Here is a 20,700-nt window from a genome sequence, read left to right on the forward strand (position 1 = left end):
ATCGACAATGTATAGTGGGCCTAAGGAGAGTCACTTAGAGAGAAAACATTCTCTCAGGCTTTCACAGAGAACAGACTGGTCAAACAATGGCTATGACTCATATAGATGGCTGACACTGACAAAGGATCTACAAACTGCTGTACAGGGTTTCAGGGTAAATCCTGAGGGGATCTGACTGACCTGGTCATATACAAAAGTTAATTTTTTCATTATATAGGTTTGGCTTTATCTTGGTCTTAACCACCCAGTAAAGTATAGACACAAGGTATAAAAAGTAAAGCCATATTAATATGCTGAGCTATAAAAGGCTCAAGTCGACAACTTCTGACATTGCCAGTTCCGCAGACAACCCACTACTATTATGGACTATTGGACTATATTAGATTATTTTGCTGAATTCATGCACCTACAACGTTTGAAGGGCTATGGAACACCCTTCTCTGACAAAACATTTTATATTTATACTGTGAACATAGCAGGGGTAAAATGCAACTGAGACCACTCCTGTGCTGGGCTCTTGAGAAAGAAAAAAGCCAAGTAAAGAAAAGAATGTATCCATTGATTTGGGCTACTGTGCTACTGATAGCAACATGAAGGATTTAAATAAAACCTGGATCTCAAGAAAGTCTGCATCACTGAAAAGATAGACACAGTTCTCAAGCAAAGAACCCCTTACAGGACCTGGGCTGGCGACACTGAGGGCTGAATCCAGGGCCTCCTGTATGACAAAAGCCTGCTCTACTACTGAGCTACCCCCCAGACCCATGGTGGACTCCAGCTACATGACTGTTCCAGAAATGATAATTCAGCAAAATAACTGGTCTTAGGCCATAATGTTGAATCCTAAATTAAATTCCAGTATCAGGACTCATTAAGCATCTAGCAGGAATGACTCATAGCAATCAGGAAAAAACATCTACTTACAGATAGGAAAAAACAATAAGAGCATCTGAATTGAAAGTGTACACACAGAACATTACCGGTAAATAGCTAAACATTCTTAGTCTTGAATAAAAAAATGTAGAAGATTGTTCAGAAAGATTTCTGTAGTATAATATCACCCCTAGAGAACATTTTTAGCTGGAAATGGCTGAGACTAAGCTTGATTCTAAAAAAATCTCAGAAGAAAGAAATCTAGTACACATTTAGCTGGAATCTATAACTCTTTACTACCTAATATGAAATTATGATAGATAACACATATTTCTCATACAAATGATGTACAAAAATAGTATGAATCATGTAAAAGGAATATAGAGTAAGTCAGATGAGATTGACCTGGCATGTCTTTTATGAAATTGTTAAAAATCTGTGTTTTCATTCACTGTAAAAATGATCAGGCTGTGTGGGGGAAGAAAGGTGAACTTCATGGACTGTCAGAGGGTAAGTAAGCGAGGTTTAGGATGCAAAACCTGTTCAGATAATTGAAACCTAGTGCTTCGTAAGAAGGCTGTTTTAGAGTCAAGGAGATGCTTTGGGAATATTGGATTCTTTTCCTCATGTTACTGAAATGCAGTCCATGTAAACATTGGGCTAGAATGTTGGAAAACCAACATCAGTACTGCTTACCCATTCATAAAACAGTAACTTGAGCACCTACCACATTCTGAGTTCCATGCTATGGAAAGGTGATGGATGCTGGGCTAGATTGGGTTTAGCCAATCACAGTAGGCATCTGTCCTCAGGGCACTAAGAAAACAGAGAAGGGATATGGACAATAAATGAGTCAACACATACTGTGATTAAAGAAGAACTGCTGATTGTGATAATCTCTAAAAGGAGAGAGAGTGAGAGAGGAGAAAGGAAGAGAAGGAGAAAGGAAGAGGGAGGGAAGGAGTAAGTTAGAGAGAGGCAGTGTCCTAGTTACTCTTCTCTTTTTGCTGGGACAAATACTCGACACTCAAAATAATGGAAGGAAAGGTTTATTTAGCTCACAGTTGCTGGAGGGTTCAGTCCACACTCAGCTGGCTCCAAGGCAGAGCAGCACATGGCAGAGGACAACCTTTCATGGCGGTGGCAAAGAGCAAGAGCACAAGGGAGGGGTAGCAGCAGCTCAAGCAGCTAGCTTCTCTTCCCACTTTACATTGTAATGCAAATTACCTGCCCCAGGGCAGGTGCAGCATCCACACCCACAGTAACCAATCACAAAGTCCAGAAGCCACCCCAAGACTGCATGAGGCTTTGGGGGGACACCTAGACACAAACCATAAACAGGAAGTGAGAGAGAAGGAGGGAGAGAGAAGAAAAGAGAGAGGGAGGGAGGAAGGGAGAGAGAGAAGAGGGAATCTACTTTACTTACAGGATGGTCAAAGAAAGAGACATCTGATCTAAGCCCAGGTGAGAGACGGAGGTGAGGGAAGACCAACCCAGCTTCTAAAACTGTGAACACTGAGTCAGCAAGGGTCTTGGTTTGGTGGAGGAAAGATGGGGAGGATGCGGCTACAGCCCTTCTTGTTCTATGGAACCTAGGAACAACTTTATTAAAATGAAAAAGGTATCATTGAAAAATTTTAAACAAAGAATTAATTGTAATTGTTGAGCTGGAGAGACAACTCTTGGGTCGAGGAGATAGCTCAATAGAATAAGGGCTTTCCTGGCAAGCACAAGGTCCTGAGTTCAATCTTTCGTACTGTAAAAAAAAAAAAAAAAAAAAAAAAGTAATTAGTTGTAACTGGACTTACATTTAGAAAAAGAAACAAGGGATGACTGTATTGGTTTTCTGTTGCTGTAACTAAGTGTCACAGACTAAATGTTTATGAAGAATAAAGGTTTGCTAAGTTCATGGTTCTAAAGAATGGGAAATTCATGAGCAGGCGCCATGTCTGGTGACGTCCTTCTGGATGGTGGGGCTCTCTGCACAGTTCTGAGGCAGACAGAATGTCACATGGTGAGAAGGTGTGACCATCCTAATTCACATTCCTCTTCCTCTTCTTACAAAAGCACAGCCCCTTGGATTATGGTCCCACTCTTGTGGCCTTATGTAGCCAAAAGTCTCATGTCCAAGTGTCAGGGACTTACGTTTCTACCCTCATCATACATCACAGTCGGTAGGAGTTTTGGAGGGGACATTCAGACCACAGCAAGAGGATCCCAGAGGATGTTGACATTCCTTTCTAAATCTGAGGTTCTGACTGTATCACAACAGGGTCTTAGCTCCATCTTGTTGCACAAACAAAACAGTCACACCCCACGCATTTTAGTATTTGTTTTGCTTGGCATGAAGATCCCACCCAGAAAAAGGACACCAACTTGCAAATTTAAACAATGGTGTTGAGGGGAGGTTTTTTAGAATTTGAGCAACTAAACCTAGAATTTAGAATTAGCCTTTTCACCACAGGATCAGTGTCTTATTCTGAACGGGACTCCTGGGCTGGTCCTCCCTTGGAGCCTGATAACCCTTCCCAACCATGCCCCACTCCTAGCAATTCTATTACCACCAGTGTCTGGACTCTTTCACTTTCTCTCGATCCCAACTACTTTATTTTTTGTTTCTTTTTAAAGTTTTTAATTTTTCTAAAGAGAGTAAAAAATAGAATTAAAACAGAAAATATTACAAGTGATACAGAATTTCACTTAACAAAGTAATGTGAATTTCACAGTATTTGTTGTAATGCATAGTGTTGTCTTCCAACCAGTTACTCATAGTACCAGATATACGCATGTAAAATTGGAAGAAAGAAAAAGAGAAATGTATAAGAAATTTAGAAGAGAAAAAGTACAACTGAAAAGAAGAGATGAAGCAAATTAAAATGTTAACTGCTTCTTTCCATAGACCAGCAGAAATGCACAGTACAGTTGTCCAAACCATCCTGTTTACATTCATAGGTAAATCTCTTTCCCACATTCCCTCTCTCGTCCTTCTCCTCAACTCAGCAACTATTTCTTTTTGAATACATTCATTCCCTTTTACCAGTGTCTGTTGTACCCTTCAGATTCCTTTTCTCTCTTCCAGGTCCTCACACTAAGGAGACAATACAATGTTTGCACATGTAGGTCTGATTTATTTCGCTTAAGAGTATGTTCTCTACTGCATCCATTTACCAACAAAAGACTCAAATTTATCCTGTTTTATAGTTAAATAATGCTCCATTGTGGAAAAATACCACGTCTTCCCATTCAAGTCAGCTATTCTCCTCCTTTTTCCAGAAGAGCTGAAAACTTCATACCACAGTGATGTATGTACGCCTACGTTTATATTAGCACAATTTGTCATAACTAAATCCTAGAAACAACCCAGACGCCCATCAACTGAAGAATGGATCCCAACTGTCTTGTCCATGATGTCCCATCTCCTTTCTGACAGCATTTTCTCCTTATTGTTGTGAATGAATCTCACTCACTATTGTCTCCCTACATTCACCACAGTGTTTGGCATCTCCAACTGTTAAGTCCTGGAGCCATGCTGGGCAAAGGGTGAATACCTGACCTTGGAAACATCCTACAGGGACATTAAACAGTGTCTTTCTCTATGCATTTGAGCCTATCATTCTCCTTCTACTACCTCCCCAGGAACCAAAGTGGCCCTGTGCCACTTAAATTCTCCAAGCTATTTTATTTTATTTATATTTATTTATTTTTCATCTTGGTCTTTTTTTATTATTCATTTTAATTAGAAAAAAGATAAAATAGCAATGAAACAGCTTCAAAACAGGTTAGTAGGACAGTTACAATAATTAATACATTGCATACTGTTGTCTTCATAGTAGTTATTCAGAGGACAAGATGCAGACATGATATCTTGTCTAAACAATATTAGTACAAACCTTTCTTCTCAATTAACTAAGAGAAAGTAGCTGTATATCTATCTTATTTTGTGTATATATATATGTATTTTTTCCCCACAACAAAACAATCCTTTATTTATACTTTTGCAAAATTAGTAACATGTGACACAAGATTGCCTAGCGACTAATAGCTGACCTTATCCAGACAGGGTGTTTATCTCAGGACTGAGGTAACTTGTTTGCTTTAGGCACTGAGGCCTAGTACCACCTACACACATTTGATCTCTTTCCTAGCTTCTGTGGCTCCCAACATATCCCCTTTTACTGTTTTGATTTGTCAGAGATGGGTGTTCAATTGCTGTTAGAGATGCTGTATTTGGAGAAGTCTTTAAAGGACTTTTTCATACATGATGCCAGTCTTAACTTTCTATAGGGATTTAAATTTTAGAATATCCATAGTTTTTGGAAAATAGAAGTTCCATTTTATGTCTAAGGTATTCGATACTCAGACAGATAGTGATGTTAAGCTCCAAGCTATTTTAATCAGGCCTGGAATGGAGTCTTTTCTTTCTCTCTAAGCAGTCAAGTCACAAGCTTGAGCACAATTCAGGCTCCCTAAACTGGCTTAATCTTAGTTGTGATGCTCAAAACTCGGAAGGCTTCAGGTGCTCGGCATTATTTCTAGGACAGTAAGTTACTTCACTGCACAGCACTGCTTGAGAACAGCTGCACTGAGAAATTTGCAAGTATCGATTGACTCCTTCAATCTTCACTATAACTCTGTATTATACAGTTCTTAGTCCTGTTTTACAGATGAGGAATTTGAGATTTACAAATAATAAATTCACTCAGTCACAAAACTAAGAAATAGGACATGTGAACTCTTCAAGACCCTTTGGAATGGAAAAAACATATAATATTTTTATTTTAATAGAAATATAAAACATAGTGTGAAATTAATCTGTAGCAGTATATCAAGACACAAGTAGAAAGAAATGGATCATATAATGAATTATGTATCAAAAAATGGGCAGGATTATGGAATGCTCTATCCCATGATCAGACAGAGTTTAATGTCTCCATCATATATTTTTTCACTCTAATTCCAAAAGAATGTCTATAATTACTCACAAATCCAAGAGTTAGAGTTGAATATAGATTCTTAAGGATTTGACACCTAGAATAACTTTAAAATAGATTGCAACCATTGACAACTAAGAAATCATTCTCATTTTACTTTATTTTCCTCAGTGATGTAACAAATATTAATATTTCAGGTCTGAAATAACAATTAGTGCCTGGAAATTTTATTTTGTGACTCAGACTTTTGGAGATGTTGATACTAGAAACATTTCAATTTACTGTGTATCTGTAAACATCACAGCTTATTTAATTGAAAAGGACCACTATTGTTATAATTAAAATAGAGGGGAAAAAAGCCCATATATTACCTGTGTGGCGTTCTTCAATCCAGACTTGTAAGTACATGAAGAGGAGCAGCCCTGCCACTCCAAATATCAGCAGAGACAGGAAGACTTGTTTGGGGTTCATGACCATTTCAGATGGCTTCATTGCTCCTCATTACCGAATCTGAAGACCACATGATTTGTTTTTCCTTAAAGCTTCAAGTCCTTCGTATTCTCTAGAACCCATTCCATAAAGGAACCTAGAATTTAAAACAATCTACGTCACATATATGTGATGCCATGTGTATACAATTATGACAAAACCCAAACCAAGCAAAATCTTCCAGCACATCAGCAGCACTGAAGACTCACATGCACTGAATGCTCTGGAGCCCGGGAGGGACAGCAGCAGGCGTCTGCAGAATGCCAATCTGCTTTTGCAAACTTTTGTGTTGTGTAAGGAATGTACTATGCTACAGTTTATGAGTGACACCCTATGATTTAATTAGGTAAAGTCTGGCCAGACTTCAGCTTGCTTTATTATAAAGTTAACATTTGGGCTATTTTAGCATGACTGTAAGACAGAAGAAAAGTGGATTGTAAAATAATGGAGTTTGAAAAACACACTCACAGAATGTAGGAAAATGCTCAAAAATATTATTCTTTCTCAATATCCAGGGGTGGCTGCTTCCAGGACCACAGCAGATATTAAAATCTGCAGACACTTAATCTTTTATATAAAATGGCCCAGTAATTGCAGAGGATCTATGTACTTCTTTTGTGATACTTCAAATCAACTATAAATTTCTTTTTTAACCACACTTACTATATCATATCTAATACAATGCAAATACTATAGAAATAGTTGTTATATTGTATTATTTTAGTAATAATCACAAAAAGAAAAAAAACTGTATTTTTACACAGATGTGATTCTTTTCCTCAAATATTTCAGTCCCAACTTGTCTGAATGCAGAGTTATGGAGCACTGACTATACATCAAGCTCAAAAGTGGAGAACTTCATTTGGCACTTCCCCTTCACGTAAAACTAAAAGACTTCTCCAATTTAAATGGTAAGTTTAAAATCTTTCAAAAGAGTAACAGATAGATATTAAATAGTTCTAACAGAATTATTGGAATCTGATAGAAATTTACTTCATTAATAAAAATGAAATGACTTTATTTAAAAAATGCTAAATGACTTTCTCCTAGAACAATCTGACTTACTCTAATCTTCATCATTCATTATTTTGTCACATCCACTACTGAGAATCTGAGGACAATGTAAATGCCACTTCCCATCTCTTTAAGATTATAAGTACACACAAAAGCTTCCCTAAAATCCCAGTAAGTTCATGTCGCTTCACCAAAACCAAGTTAAGAATCTTGGCTCCCTAGGAACTATGGTTACCTGCCCAGAGCACTCCAGTTAGCAGCCTGGCCAGTGGGGCCAAGGTCGTGACTTTGTATTCAGCAATTGCCAAAGTCCTTGGTTAGGTCGCCACAGACCACACCTCCTCTTCGGGAATGCTGAGAAATGCTCCCTCCACGTGAAGATGGCATGCACACTTCTGTGTCTAAAAATTATCACTTTAATTCCAAGTACACCTCCATGTCTTCCAGGAAGTCTTTAAGGGAGCATGCTGATTCTTGGTGTGGTGCCAGTTAAAAGTGTAAAACTGCTGTGGGCTATTGCTAAGGTGGGTGAAAGGTGGTCGTTAGCTGTTAGTGGCTAAAAACAATTTTGACTTAAATGTTGGGCTACAAAAGTAAGAGGTCAGAAGTATCAGAGAATGTGAATTAGACTGATTTCCTGATTAGGAAAAATAACCAACCAATACTGTACCTAAAAGTTTTTAGGCAGAACAAGAAGCGTCCTATAGATTCTCATGTTCTTTATAGTTTACCTTTTATGTGGACGGGGACAGAGTAGAAAGCTGTGGATGTCAGCATCACCTGCCTGAATCGCTTTTTCAAATCCACTTTGCTGATTTCCCTGAGGAAGGAGCAACTGTTAAAATTTTCACAAGTGCTTTTGAGGATTTCCAGTGTTTTGATTTTGGCTGGAGAGTTTTTTAAAAGTAGAAGAACTGAAAATATTATAATGTTTCTTTTTTTTGATGGGTGATACTTTACTCTTATGAGAAGTGAAAGCATATTGGCTTTCCAGACATATGCAACAAAGAACATGTCCCAAGGGAGATGGGCACTTTGAGGTGTTCCAGGACTGAATTCCTCAAGGGAATCTATGAAAGGAAGCTGGATTTCTCTTCCCTTCATCCTGCAGTTAAACAATGCGCAGACATAAGTCCTGGGTATATAGAAGATTCAGTTAAGAGGAAACCGGTTAAGCAAAATCTTCTCCTAACAAAGAAATAGTTGTTTACAGGAAGAAAGAGACTTTTTAACAATCTGTCTACATAATTAAAACTTGTTCCAGAAGAGAAAGGATAGAAGAAAACTCGTAAATCAGAATGGAGCCACAGACCTGTGAGAACAGTGGCTGTATGAGCCAGAATACTCCTTGGGGGTTGGTGGAGGAAAATTATTACCTTTGCTGTGGAGAAAAGATTAAGGATTTGCCCTGTCTTTCTGTGAGAGATGCTGGTATCCCCTGACATATCCTCCTGGGTGAGAAAGCAGGAGAAAAGCCATAATTGTTATTATGGCAGATGTGAGTGGGATTGAGTGATTAAAGCCACAAGGCAGAAAGGCAATCTGGTGTAAAACGTAGAGATACTTTTGATTTTCTCCCATTTCAGCCCATTAACCCAAAGTTGGCTTGGGAAACGGCTCTCATTAAACAAAGGTGAGGCAGTAGGAGCAGCCGGATTGCTTTAAGCAAACCTGGAGGTCAGCTGTGATGGGAAAACACACCTCTCTGGAGATCATATGTCTACCTCCAAGCCTGCAGAAAAGTGCAGACTACTGGAGACTGAAATTACTTGGTATAATGCTCTTTCATGTACAAGCATTATACAACACTTCTACGCCAAAGGCTTCCTGTATTTTGTACAGGCCCTTCCTCTTCCCACTCATGGACACAGAACCTTGAACCTAAGCAGCACTTCATAACTTGCTGTACTGAACTTGGAGCTCTAATGGCATAATACTGATAACCAATGAGCAAATTTTATAATTGTAGTTGTAAAGCAGTAGTCCTGACCTCCAAATGGAGAAGTAGGGAATGCTAAAATACTGAAAGCGAGGGCCCACACTTCTTTGTTAAAAATGCATTTATTTTCCTTTCATAGCTTATTAATTTACTGTGCAAAATTATGAAAAGAAATATAAAGATAATTGCTTCATTATCTTTTTTTCCAACACTTTAAAGCACTTTATGTATTCGTTTAAATAGCCATGGTTACCAATAGAAGTTTCTGGGAATTTATGTGTAGTGATAAATTACTAGCTAGGAGCAATAAACATAAAAGGAAATCAGCAGTTGCTTAGCTTGGCAGAAGTTTATCACTGTGCATGGTGGGATTTGGAGGAAGGTTGGTTTGGACCAAGCAAGGCAGGCAGTCAGGTAGAAGCCAGCCAGAGTGTGCCCGGCCATGAGGCTCCACTCTTCGTGTTCAGGTGGACTTGGCCGTCAGGGACTCTCGCTCTCTCACAGCAGCTGCATCCTTCCCATCCTCTGATGAACTTGAGACCATCAGTGATGAAGTCTAATAGCTCACCACAGCTTTCAGCCTCCCCAGTGCTGGGAATACAGGCACGCGCCATCACATCAGGACTCTGGCCAGCTCAACTTGTCCTGGGGGCAGGACTGGTGTGGCGTGTGGTGCCAGGGGTCAAACCATGGTCCCTTGGCTTGCCTAAGCTTGCCAAAGCAGGTGCTTTAGTCTACTGAGCTATCTTGCTAGCCCCATATTCTCAGTTCCATTGATTTCCTGTTTATATCACTTCCCTAATTTTGAGCTGACGTGTAATTCCTTAAGTATTTTGAACAATATCGTTCACCTAAAGACCCATGACAAAACCTTCCTGTATATGACATTTCTCTTCCCTTCCTTCTTCCTTGTCTTAGTGACTTTCTTTGTTACTGAGACAATACCTGCCACCACAAAGTAAAAGATGAGAGGGTGATTTTAACTTATGATTGCAGTCTCCAATAAGATAGACCCAAGGCAGGGATGACACGGTGGAAGAAAGCTACTTAGGTTATGGAAGTCAGGAAGCAGAGAGAAAAAAGGGAAAACCTGGGAACAAGAATATATTCTTTCAGAACACATCTCCATAAGCCAGTCCCAGCAGCTCCCACCTTCTGTTTCCTAACAGCACAGTCAGCTTCAGCTACTGAGCTCATGAGGGGATGAATCCATGGATGAGTACAACGCCCATGACCCAACCACCTTCCCAAAGTCTGACTTAAGCATGAGGCTTTGGGGACAGTCGAGAACTAAACCTTAATGTTCTTTCTTCTTCTTTTCCTTTATCTTTCTCTCTATTCTTTCTTCCATTTTTCCTACTCTTTTTCTTCATTATTGTGTGGTTGTTTCACTATAGAGAAGTTTTAAATAGATTTTTACCATTCTCTGGTCTTTTTATCATCTAGGTTTTGAAAGAGAATATACAAAATACTCAAATTCACAATGCTGTGGAGAGCTTAACAGTTGGATATTTGCAAAGACATCCTCAGCATTTTGAGAAGCCAACCAAAAAGACAAGTTCCCAAGGGTAAGCAACAGAAACAAGTCCTAGCTGGGGAGAATTTTTTTTTTTAACAAAGTACTTTTCCTGGAATTTGGGGAGGGCAGCAGAAAGGTATGGGGTGGCCAGCAGCAACTGTAGTCCTCAAAGAGAAGAGGGCGGACACTACAGGGATCCAGGAAGGGAATCCTGTGTCCTTCTGTCCCTAGCTTTCTTGCCAGTGAGTTAAGTCCAATGTTATGGTTGGTACATTGAGTCACCTAGAGAAGTTAGGCTAAGTGACTCAGCATGGGGAAGGATTCTCACTTTTAAACATCCATGTACTATACAAAAGGAGGGCTGGGAGTCAGTGTGAGTGCTACACCCACCCTGGGTGGGGTAACCTTACAAGGAAGGAGAAGAGGCTCCCTCTTCCCCCTTTTTGCTCTTGTTGCTTTAGCTGTCCTCTGCCACCTTGAACTTACCACCCTGCCTTGGAGCAAGCTGATTACAGACTGAAACCTCCACAAACTGTGAGCTAAATGACCTTTCCTTCCTTAATTTTGGGTATTGGGTATTTTGTCTCAGCAAAGAGAGAAAAGTAACTAAGATAGCCAAGTAAAGGCCAGAGAACCAGGAACCTTTTCATGCACCCCATTCTAAGAGCCTCACAAGTCACATGGAGCAGTAGAAAATGAACAGGAATAAGACTGCTTTTTGTGCTTTGTGAATTTTGTGAGATAAGGTGCCATGTATTTCATATCTTCAAATCATAGAATTATTCTGCTATATTTCATTCCAAAAATTTGAAAGTTCTTTTCATATTGAACGCTTGACTCTAAGCTGTACATTATAAGCTACCCATTCTATATGCATAACATGCATCCAACTCTGTTTATTGAATTTTATTATTTTACTTCTCATTTTAATTATGACTTTGTAATATATTAAATTCCTGTGTATGTATACTTGTACAGTGTTCTGTTCATCTGACTCAATATTGTGTTACTTTTTTAAAATCAACCTCAGAAAATTCCATTTTCCATACACTTATCATTTTAGTTAACTTTCAAAATCATAAGCACAAATTGTTAATATGATTTTCTAATTATAGCAATATCTACAACATCTATAGTTACTGCATCATACAGTCTTTTTAAATATTAGAATTTTGTTCTTTTCTTATTTTCTTTGATCTGTTTTTTAGAGTTTGTTCTGTTTTATTTATAAGTATACAATATTGTCTTAGCTACTTTTCTCATTGCTGAGACAAAAAACAAAACAAAAAAACCCTGATGCCCAAAGTCAAGGGAGGAAAGGTTTATTTAGCTCACAGTTTGTGAAGGTTCCATCCAGTCCATGCTCAGTTGGCTCCAAGGTGCAGTGGCACATGGCAGAGGGCAGCAGCTAATGGCAACAAAAAACAGCAAAAGTATCAAGAGCAAAAAGGAAGAAGCAGCAGAAAACAAGTCTCTCTCCCCCCTTTTATTGTATGCAGACTATCTGCTTCAGAGTTGGTGTAACACTCACATGCATACTCCCACCATTGGACCATAAATCAATCAAAAACTACAGAAGCCCGCTCCATGACGGCAGGAAGCTTTGTGGGGACATCTAGAGGCAAACCAAAACAAACTATATTTTGATTGCCTATGTCTTGATTTGCCCTCTGACTAATTCCGTTCTTCATTCTACATTTTTCTTTAGGAACTTTGTTTGTTTAATTGAACATTAATTCATGTAGTTTTAGATATTTCTAAAGTAAAAATTTATTTAAGGCTCAAATTTATTCTAAAACTCCTTTTGCAACATTACACATGCTTTTATATGTAATATTTTTGTTGATCTTTAAATTAAATATTTCTTAATTTAAATTGTTTAGTTTAGTGCCTTGTATTGTTTCTTTCTTTCTTTCACTACTGAACTGATAAACATTAGCAAAATTACCTAAATTCTATTTTTCCTTTCATTTTCCTTGCTTTTGTATATTTTATTTCTGCAAGGTAGAATTTTAACTTAAATATCTCTTCATGAATTTTTCTAATAAAGTTTACTGTAGAAGATCAGGTTTTAAGCTCCATTGCAGTTTCCTCACATTAATTATATTTGAAATTTTGTAGTTAATTTCACTTACTTAAGAGAAAAGTGATTATAAATTATTAATTACCGGATTAAATTTGTAGATTCTATAAATCACTGTTACCAATGTTAATTTTTGAGTATAACATATTCCTTTGGTTTTACTTATTTTTCTTGTTGAACTAAAGATTTCCCCTAGTGAATATTACTGGTAAATTGTCTTATATTTTGTATATGTCAAGTTATTTCTATCCTTATTCTTTGGTGTCATGGTCCAATATGAAGCAAAGTTGATTTCCAATTTTCTCTCATTTCTGCAAAGATATTAATTCAACTATGTCCACTGATTTTGTGGAGGGGTCAACTGTCAGTTTAACAGATTAAAGGGTTATTGATCTACAGTGCTGTTGGCCTAGAGTCAGCCTAGAAGTTAGCTGGCTTCCAGTGTTTGGGGTGGCCCTGTGTCACCCATCACGTACGTATGCTCCTGGCAGTCTCCAGCTGGAGCTACCACTTGCTTTCACAGGTCTCCTCCTCACGGTGCCTGGGCTGCTACTTCCACTCTTACCCTACCTTCCATCTCTGAACCTGGCTCTCAGCTCCCACAGAGGCATCAACCTCCTACACGTCCCTGCAGCTCCCATAGCTGAAGCTTAAAAGGCCCACAATTTCAGGTCTATTTCATCAAGTTTGTTAGTTGGCTTCTGTTCCTGAACTTGAGCCCAGTCATCTCTCTTTCTGTGCTTCTCCTTCTAAGTTTCACCTGTCATTGTCTTTTTCTGGAACCAGACTAGGACACCATAACATAAACTCATTTCTCTCTGGGTCAGAAATCTTTTCCATTGTTTTTAAGCCTAATTTACGTTATTTGGAAAAACGGGGCAATAAAATCTGCCTTACATAGCTCATGGTATTAGAAAATACTAACTAAAACAAAATGTGAAGGTCATTCTGAAAAAATACAAAATGCAATATGGTCTTTATTAAAAAGCAATTTAGTGATTTGATTTAAGGAGTTTAGATTATTACTTGATAGGTACAGTAAGAAAATACACAAACATTTTAAATATATATTGTTTCTATCAACGATAGTGCAGTAAAACTGTGGTACATAGTATACATGAGTTGGTCAGTTAGGGAGGTTTGTATTCAAAGGGATGGAAACTTGAGTAGTTCTCATCTTACTTAGATCATGGTGCTACAACCATAAGACAGTAAGTCAATCTTCCCTTCTCTCTCCCTCCCCACTCCCTTCTTTCCTTTCCTTCTTGCAGTGCTGGGGACTGAATCTAGGGCTTTGTGCATACAGGCAAATACTCGGCCACCAAATTATGCCCCTACTCTAACTTTGATTTTGTAATTGTTACTTTATTTACTATTTCAAAGAGAAATAATCATATTTTTAAAATTTTTATTTGTACCTGTTTGTAGTACATAATGACTATATTCACTATGGGAAAACTGTACATGTATATATCATATCTAACTTCTTTTTGTAATACCTTTCTCTCCCCTCCATCATATATATATATATATATATATATATATATATATCTATATCTATCTATATATCTCTATCTATCTATCTATCTATCTATCTATCTATCTATCTATGGAGGAAGATATATTTATACATATTTGTAGTAATATATAATTGTAGTATACAATTATCATATTCCTTATAGGGAATCAGCGCATTATAGAATACTTCACACCCTCCTTTGAAGTATCTTGGGCTGGCCAGATACTCAGCAGATTAAAGCACCTGCAAGCAGACGCAAGGGCCGGGGGTTCGATCTCTGGGCCTGCTATGCCAGCCCCACCCCCAGTGTGCACTGAGATGGCAATTGAGCCTGGGTGTGGTGGCGCGCACCTGTAATCCCAGCTCCTGGGAGGCTGTAAACAGGCAGATCACTACGAGTCCAATCTAGTAGTGAGACTCTGAACGCCCTGTAGACTCTGTAATAAATATAAAAAATAAAAAAGTGTCTGAGATGTATCTCATTTCCCTTCTCTCCCTTCCTACTCACTCCATCTCTTAGTTCTCTCCCCATAGTCTAAAGATCTATCTTGCTTTTCCCATTGTCTATTTTTTACACATCACTTAACTTACATTTTGAGTTACTCATAGGAGAATCCATGTGTTAGTTCTCTGTTCATCCATTTTATTACTGTGAAATTCTGTGAAGTGTTTATATGCTTTTATCCAACCACACCCCTCAAAGTGCAGTTTTATTTTGAAATAAATTAGGCTTCTATAGCTGTAAAAGCCACATACAATCCTGGGCATTCTACATCCCGCTTCCTACAATGATCACATTTTACATAACCACAGTGAAGTTACAGAGACCAGGAACCTAATGAAGGCACACGTAGTGGCAGAACAATGGCCCTCATCACAGAGCTCTGCCTTTTAATCGCTGCAGCCTGGGAATATGTTGCCTTTCACAGCACTGGAGAACTGGTGTTACAGGCACAATCAGAGTTGTCAATCAGCTGGCTTTTCCAAAAGGAGATTATTCAGGATTATCTGGGTGGGTCCCTTCTAATCATAGAGGTCCTCAAGACCGAGAGGAGGAATCAAAGGAGTAGGTCAGAGTAATGTGGTGGGACAACTCAACTTGCCTTTGTTAGCTTTAGAAGCATCAAGAAGGAAAACAAAAGCTAGAGAACAGGAAAAGACAAGGAAACAGGTCCCACCTAGAGCCACAGAGAAACACAGTCCAGGGACACCTGTGTTTCAGTGGATTTCTGACTTCTGACTCACACAACTAGAAAATAATTTATGATGTTTTAAAACACTGATGTGATAATTTGTCACACACACAAACATACACAACTACACAATGAAAAAGTATTAGGTTGAGGGAACAGTGTTGACAAATATGCTATGAATAGGTGGAAAATTTGTACTTTTTAGGAATATTTTTAAATTAAGTTTATTAGTACATTTTAGGTATAATGACCACATCAATCATGGGAAATTTATACCTACACAACATACATCTTGATTGTTTTTCCCCTCTTTCCTTCCTCTCCATTCAATCTCTCTTCCCTCCCTATTTATAAAGGCACTGTTTCCATTTCTCCCTTCTTGATTTTTTCTTTTCCCTTCCATTCTTCCCCCTCCCCTCCCTACTTACCCTTCTCATTTGAACACTTCCTTCCTATTTCACAGTATCTGTTACACATTTTAGAGCATATCAGTTCCTAACACCAGAGAAACTATGCAGTATTTACATGTGTCTCATATATTTTACTTCAGAGTATGTTCTCAAAGTGCATCCATTTACCTAGAAATGTTTCAAGATCATGTATTGTTTTGGCTGAGTAGTACTCTATTGTATGAAACAACCACATTTCCTTTATCCAACCAAAATTCATTGGTTGATGGACATATGAAATATTTTTGATATTTAGCTATCACAAACTCTGCTGCTATAAATACGGGTGTGAATATATTTCTGTGGTATGATATTTTAAATTCTCTCAGGAAGATACCAAAAAGTGTAACAGCTGGGTAGCATGGGACCTCGAATCAGCTTGAGGAATCTACACATTGATTGCCATAGTATTTGAACCAGTCTACACTTCCACCAAGAGTGGAGAAGTCTTCTTTTTATTCCAGTTCTGCTAGCATTTGTTATTGGCTGAGTTTTTCATAACAGCCATTTTCTCTGGAGATGGAATCTCAGCATTATATTAATTGTCACTTTTCTCATGTCTGATATTGAACATTTTTCATACATTTAGTTGCTGTTTTTATTTCTTTATCTGAGAAAGGTCTACTTATTTCCAATGCTCAGTTTGGATTAGGTCTTTAAATTTGTGGGGTCTGATTTTTTTTTTTTTTTAGTTCTTTATATATTCTACATAGTAGTCCTTTGTCTGAGGAAGAGTTGGCAAAAATGTTTTTGTACTCTGCAGGTTGTCTTTTCATTGTTGCTAGTTTCTTTTGCTGTGCAAATCTTTTCAAGAAAATGAGATTCCAGTTGTTGATTCTTTGAAATAGTCCCTGTGCAACTGAGGTTTTTATTCACAAAGTCTTTGCCTATACCAGTGTCTTCAGTAGTTCTACTTATTCTATCTTCCAGAAAATTTTGAATTTATGCTTTAATATTTAGATCTTAGATTCAGTTCAATTTTAGTTTAGTGCATGGAAAGAGGTATGTGTCTAGTTTTAATCTTCAGCATGTGGAAAGTAAGTTTTTCCAGCACCATCTACTGAAGAGGCTGTATGTCTTCCAGTGAATGTGTTTGGCTCTTTGTCAAAGATAAGGTATTTGAATATATCTGGAATTGTTTCTGTATCTTCTAATCTGTTCCACTGACCCCTCAGGTCTATTTTGCTGTTGTTGTTTGCTTTTTGCTGTACCTTGCTGTTTTTGTCACACCAGCTTTGTTTTACACTTTCAAGTCAGGGATTATGATGCCTCTTCTTTGTCTTTGTTGCCTAGAACTACTTTTGCTATTCTACGTTTCTTGCAGTTCTAAATAAATTTTAGGAGTATCTTCTATAATTCTGTGAGATATGATGTTGGAATTTTGATTGGAACTGCTTTAAATCTGTACCGTAATTTTTGGAGGATGGCCATTGTTACTATATTGGTTCTTCCCACTGAAGAACAAGTGATATCTCCATTTCCTGAACTTTCTTCAATCTCCTTTTTCAGACTACTGTAGTTTTAATATAGAGATCTTTTACTTTCTTAATTATATGGATTTGGAGGTGTTTCATTTTTTTTGTGGATGCTATTATGAAAGGTACTACTTCCCTAATGTCTCTCTTAGTTGTTACTCATGCATAAAAATTATTGATTTTTGAGCATTGACTTTGTATCCTACTACAGTAATAAATTTGATTATTAAATCTAGGATTCTATTGGTGGAGTTTTGTAGTCTTTATGTAAAGATATCATCTGCAAATAATGATAATTTCACTTCATTGTTTCTCATCCTTATTCTTTTTTTCTCTAATTGCTCTGCTAATGTTTCTAGAACTATATCGAATAAGAGCTGTGATAGTGAACATCCTTGTCTTGTTCCTGATCTTAGAGTGAAATACTTCAATTTTTGTTCTTTTTATACGATGTTGGACATTGGTTTTTCATAGATGGCTTTTATCAGATTGAGATAGAGACCATCTATTCCAACATTTTATGAGGTGTTTTTTTTTTTTTTTTAAATCATGAATGGGTGTTGGACTTTGTCAACCTCTTTTTCTGTATCTATTGATATGGTCATATTTTCTGCCGTGACTCTGTTAATATGCATTTGTTGATTTGCATATGTTGAACCATCCGTACATCTCAGGGATGTATCCTTTTAGGTCCTGGTGTATACTCATCTGGACATTGCTGCATTCTGTTTTCCACCATCTTTTAAAGAATTTTTGCATCCATGTTCATTAGGGAGATTAGTCTGTAGTTTTCTTTTCTGGTTGTATTTTTCACTGGTTTTGGCCATATTGTCTTCTCTTCCAATGTTAATAATTTGAGAAATAGCAGCATTATCTCTTTTTAAAATTTCTTGTAGAATTCAGAAGTGAATCCATGATGACCTAGACTATTCTTTGTTGGTGGGGTTTTAATTCATCTTCAATTTCTTTGCTGACTTTGGTTTATTTAAAATTTTTATGTATTCTTAATTCAGTTTTGGTAATTAATATGCATCTAAGAATCCATTTCTTGTGCACTGTCTATCTTATTAGCTTATAGATTCTCAAAGTAGTTGTAGATTGCTTCTGTAGAAATCTAGTAGTCTGGATTTCTTCTGTCTCTGTTGTGATTTCATTCTTTTCATACCTAATTGCATAGATTTAAGTCTTTTCTTTTTTTTTTAAATTTGGTAATGTTGGCTAAGAGTTTGTCACTTTTATTTAACCTTTTGAAGAACCAGCTCTTCAATTCATTGATTCTTTGTATTGCTTTCTTAGTTTACAGTGAATTAATTTTTGGTCTGATCTTATAATTTCATCCCTCATATGAGTGTGGGTTTAATGAGCCATTCTTTTTCTACAAGCTTGGTTCAACATTAAGTTGTCTACTTGAACTTCCTCTATTTTCCTGATATGGAAATTTACTGCTATAAATTTCCCCAACAGGACTGTTTTCATTGTGCCCCATAAGTTCTCATATGTTGTATCAGCATTATCATTTAATTGTAGAAACTACCTGATTTCTTCTTTAATTTCACTTGTAACCCACTGGTTGTTCAAGAAGGTGTTATTTAATTTCCATGTGTTTATGAAGTTCTTTAGGCTTCTTGTCATTGATTTCCAATTTCACTGAACTATGGTCTGATAATATACATGGGACAACTTCAATTCCTTTGCATTTATTTAAGCATGTTGTATGATTTGGCATGTGGTTGATTTTGGAGGATGTCATGTGCAGCTGAGAACAATGTGTATTCTAATGTAGCATAGAATATTCCATTGATATCTACTAAGCCAATTTGCTTAAAAGTTTGGTTCTGTTCTAATATTTCACTGTTAATTTTTGTCCAGTTGATCTATGCATGACCCTGTGGTATTGGGGTCCCCCATTATAATTGCATTAGTGCTTATTTGATTTTTCATGTACATTAATATTTGTTTTACATAGTTGGGTGTGCTTCTGTTTGGTGTATATATATTTATGATGGTTATCTTTTCCTCTTGAAGCGCTCCATTTCCAACAATATTGTGACCTATTTTGTCTCTCTTAATCTGTCTTGGTCTGAAATCCACTTTTCTGTAAGTAGGAGAGCTACCCCTGCTTTTTTCTGGGTTCTCTAATATAGAGTATTGTTTTTCATCCTTTGAATTTCAGTCTTTGAATTTCTGTTTCAACTAAATGTGTTTCTCATATGTACCTTATTTGTACTTTTATTAAATTTAATTTTATTGAATATACTTCTTGATCCATCCTGCCAGTCTGTTTATTTCTTCTTTTTTTGGACTGGTGAATTGAGACCATTAACATTGATGATTAAAACTGATATATATATATATATATATATATATATATCCTTGTGAAGCTATTTTTGTGTTGTTGTTTCCCTTTTCTCTCCCTCTGTTTAACTGCTTGCCTTGTCTAGTGGACTCATCCTGTTAGGCCTCATGGAGTTATAGTCCTTGTGTTTTTCTAGAATGTCTTTCAGAAAATTCTTCAGTCCTGTTTGGATGGTCATGAATTTCTTCAGATATTCCTTGTCATGGAAGTATCTTATTTCTCCAACAATTCTGAAATACAGTTTTGTGGGGTACATCAATCTGAGTTGGACACTGTTTTCTGTTAGAGCTTAAAATACTTCACTCCAAACTCTCCTTTATTACAGGGTTTGTATTTAGAAGTCTATTGACATTGATGGGCTTTCCTTTATAGGTTGTTTCTTTTCTCTAACATCTTTTAATATTCTGTTCTTAGGTTGAGTTTGTGGAATCTTAATTTATTATATATTTTGATGTAGATTGTTTTTGATCATAGCTAAATGAAGTTCTACATTTCTCACTTATCTGTATATCAAATTCTTCTCTCTTGCTTGGGAAGTTTTCTTCCATTACTTCCGTGAACAGATGTTGTGCCAATTTTTGCTATCTCCTGTTTATTCATCGACTCTGATGAAATACAGGCTTATGTTATTTTTCTTGGCATTAGCTAGTAGTTGTTGATTTTTTGTGGTTCCATCCTATTTTTAAGATTTCTTTCTCTTCATCATTGTTAACTGTCATACTGTCTTCTATATCTGTTATCATATTGGCCTATTCTGCTGCATGTACTTTCAATGAAATTTTTAATTTCCTGGATATCTGTTTGAGTCTCTTCCAAGGATTTCATTTCTTTCCTGTGTTGGGCATTCAAGATTTCCATCA

At 37.1% G+C, this 20,700-nt stretch overlaps 1 protein-coding gene across 1 annotated transcript in view; it reads right to left on the minus strand.

Moving 5' to 3' along the window:
• Positions 1–6,386, minus strand: part of Chst9 (carbohydrate sulfotransferase 9) — a 274,314-nt gene extending 267,928 nt beyond the window's left edge. The window contains exon 1 of the mRNA XM_023714043.1: positions 6,176–6,386. Coding sequence (XP_023569811.1) covers positions 6,176–6,296 — 121 coding nt within the window. The 5' untranslated portion in view covers positions 6,297–6,386. The remainder of the gene's footprint in view (positions 1–6,175) is intronic.
• Positions 6,387–20,700: the final 14,314 nt, after the last annotated feature.

The sequence above is a fragment of the Octodon degus genome, unplaced genomic scaffold, assembly GCF_000260255.1.
Source record: "Octodon degus isolate 3935 unplaced genomic scaffold, OctDeg1.0 scaffold00003, whole genome shotgun sequence".
Taxonomy (NCBI): domain Eukaryota; kingdom Metazoa; phylum Chordata; class Mammalia; order Rodentia; family Octodontidae; genus Octodon; species Octodon degus.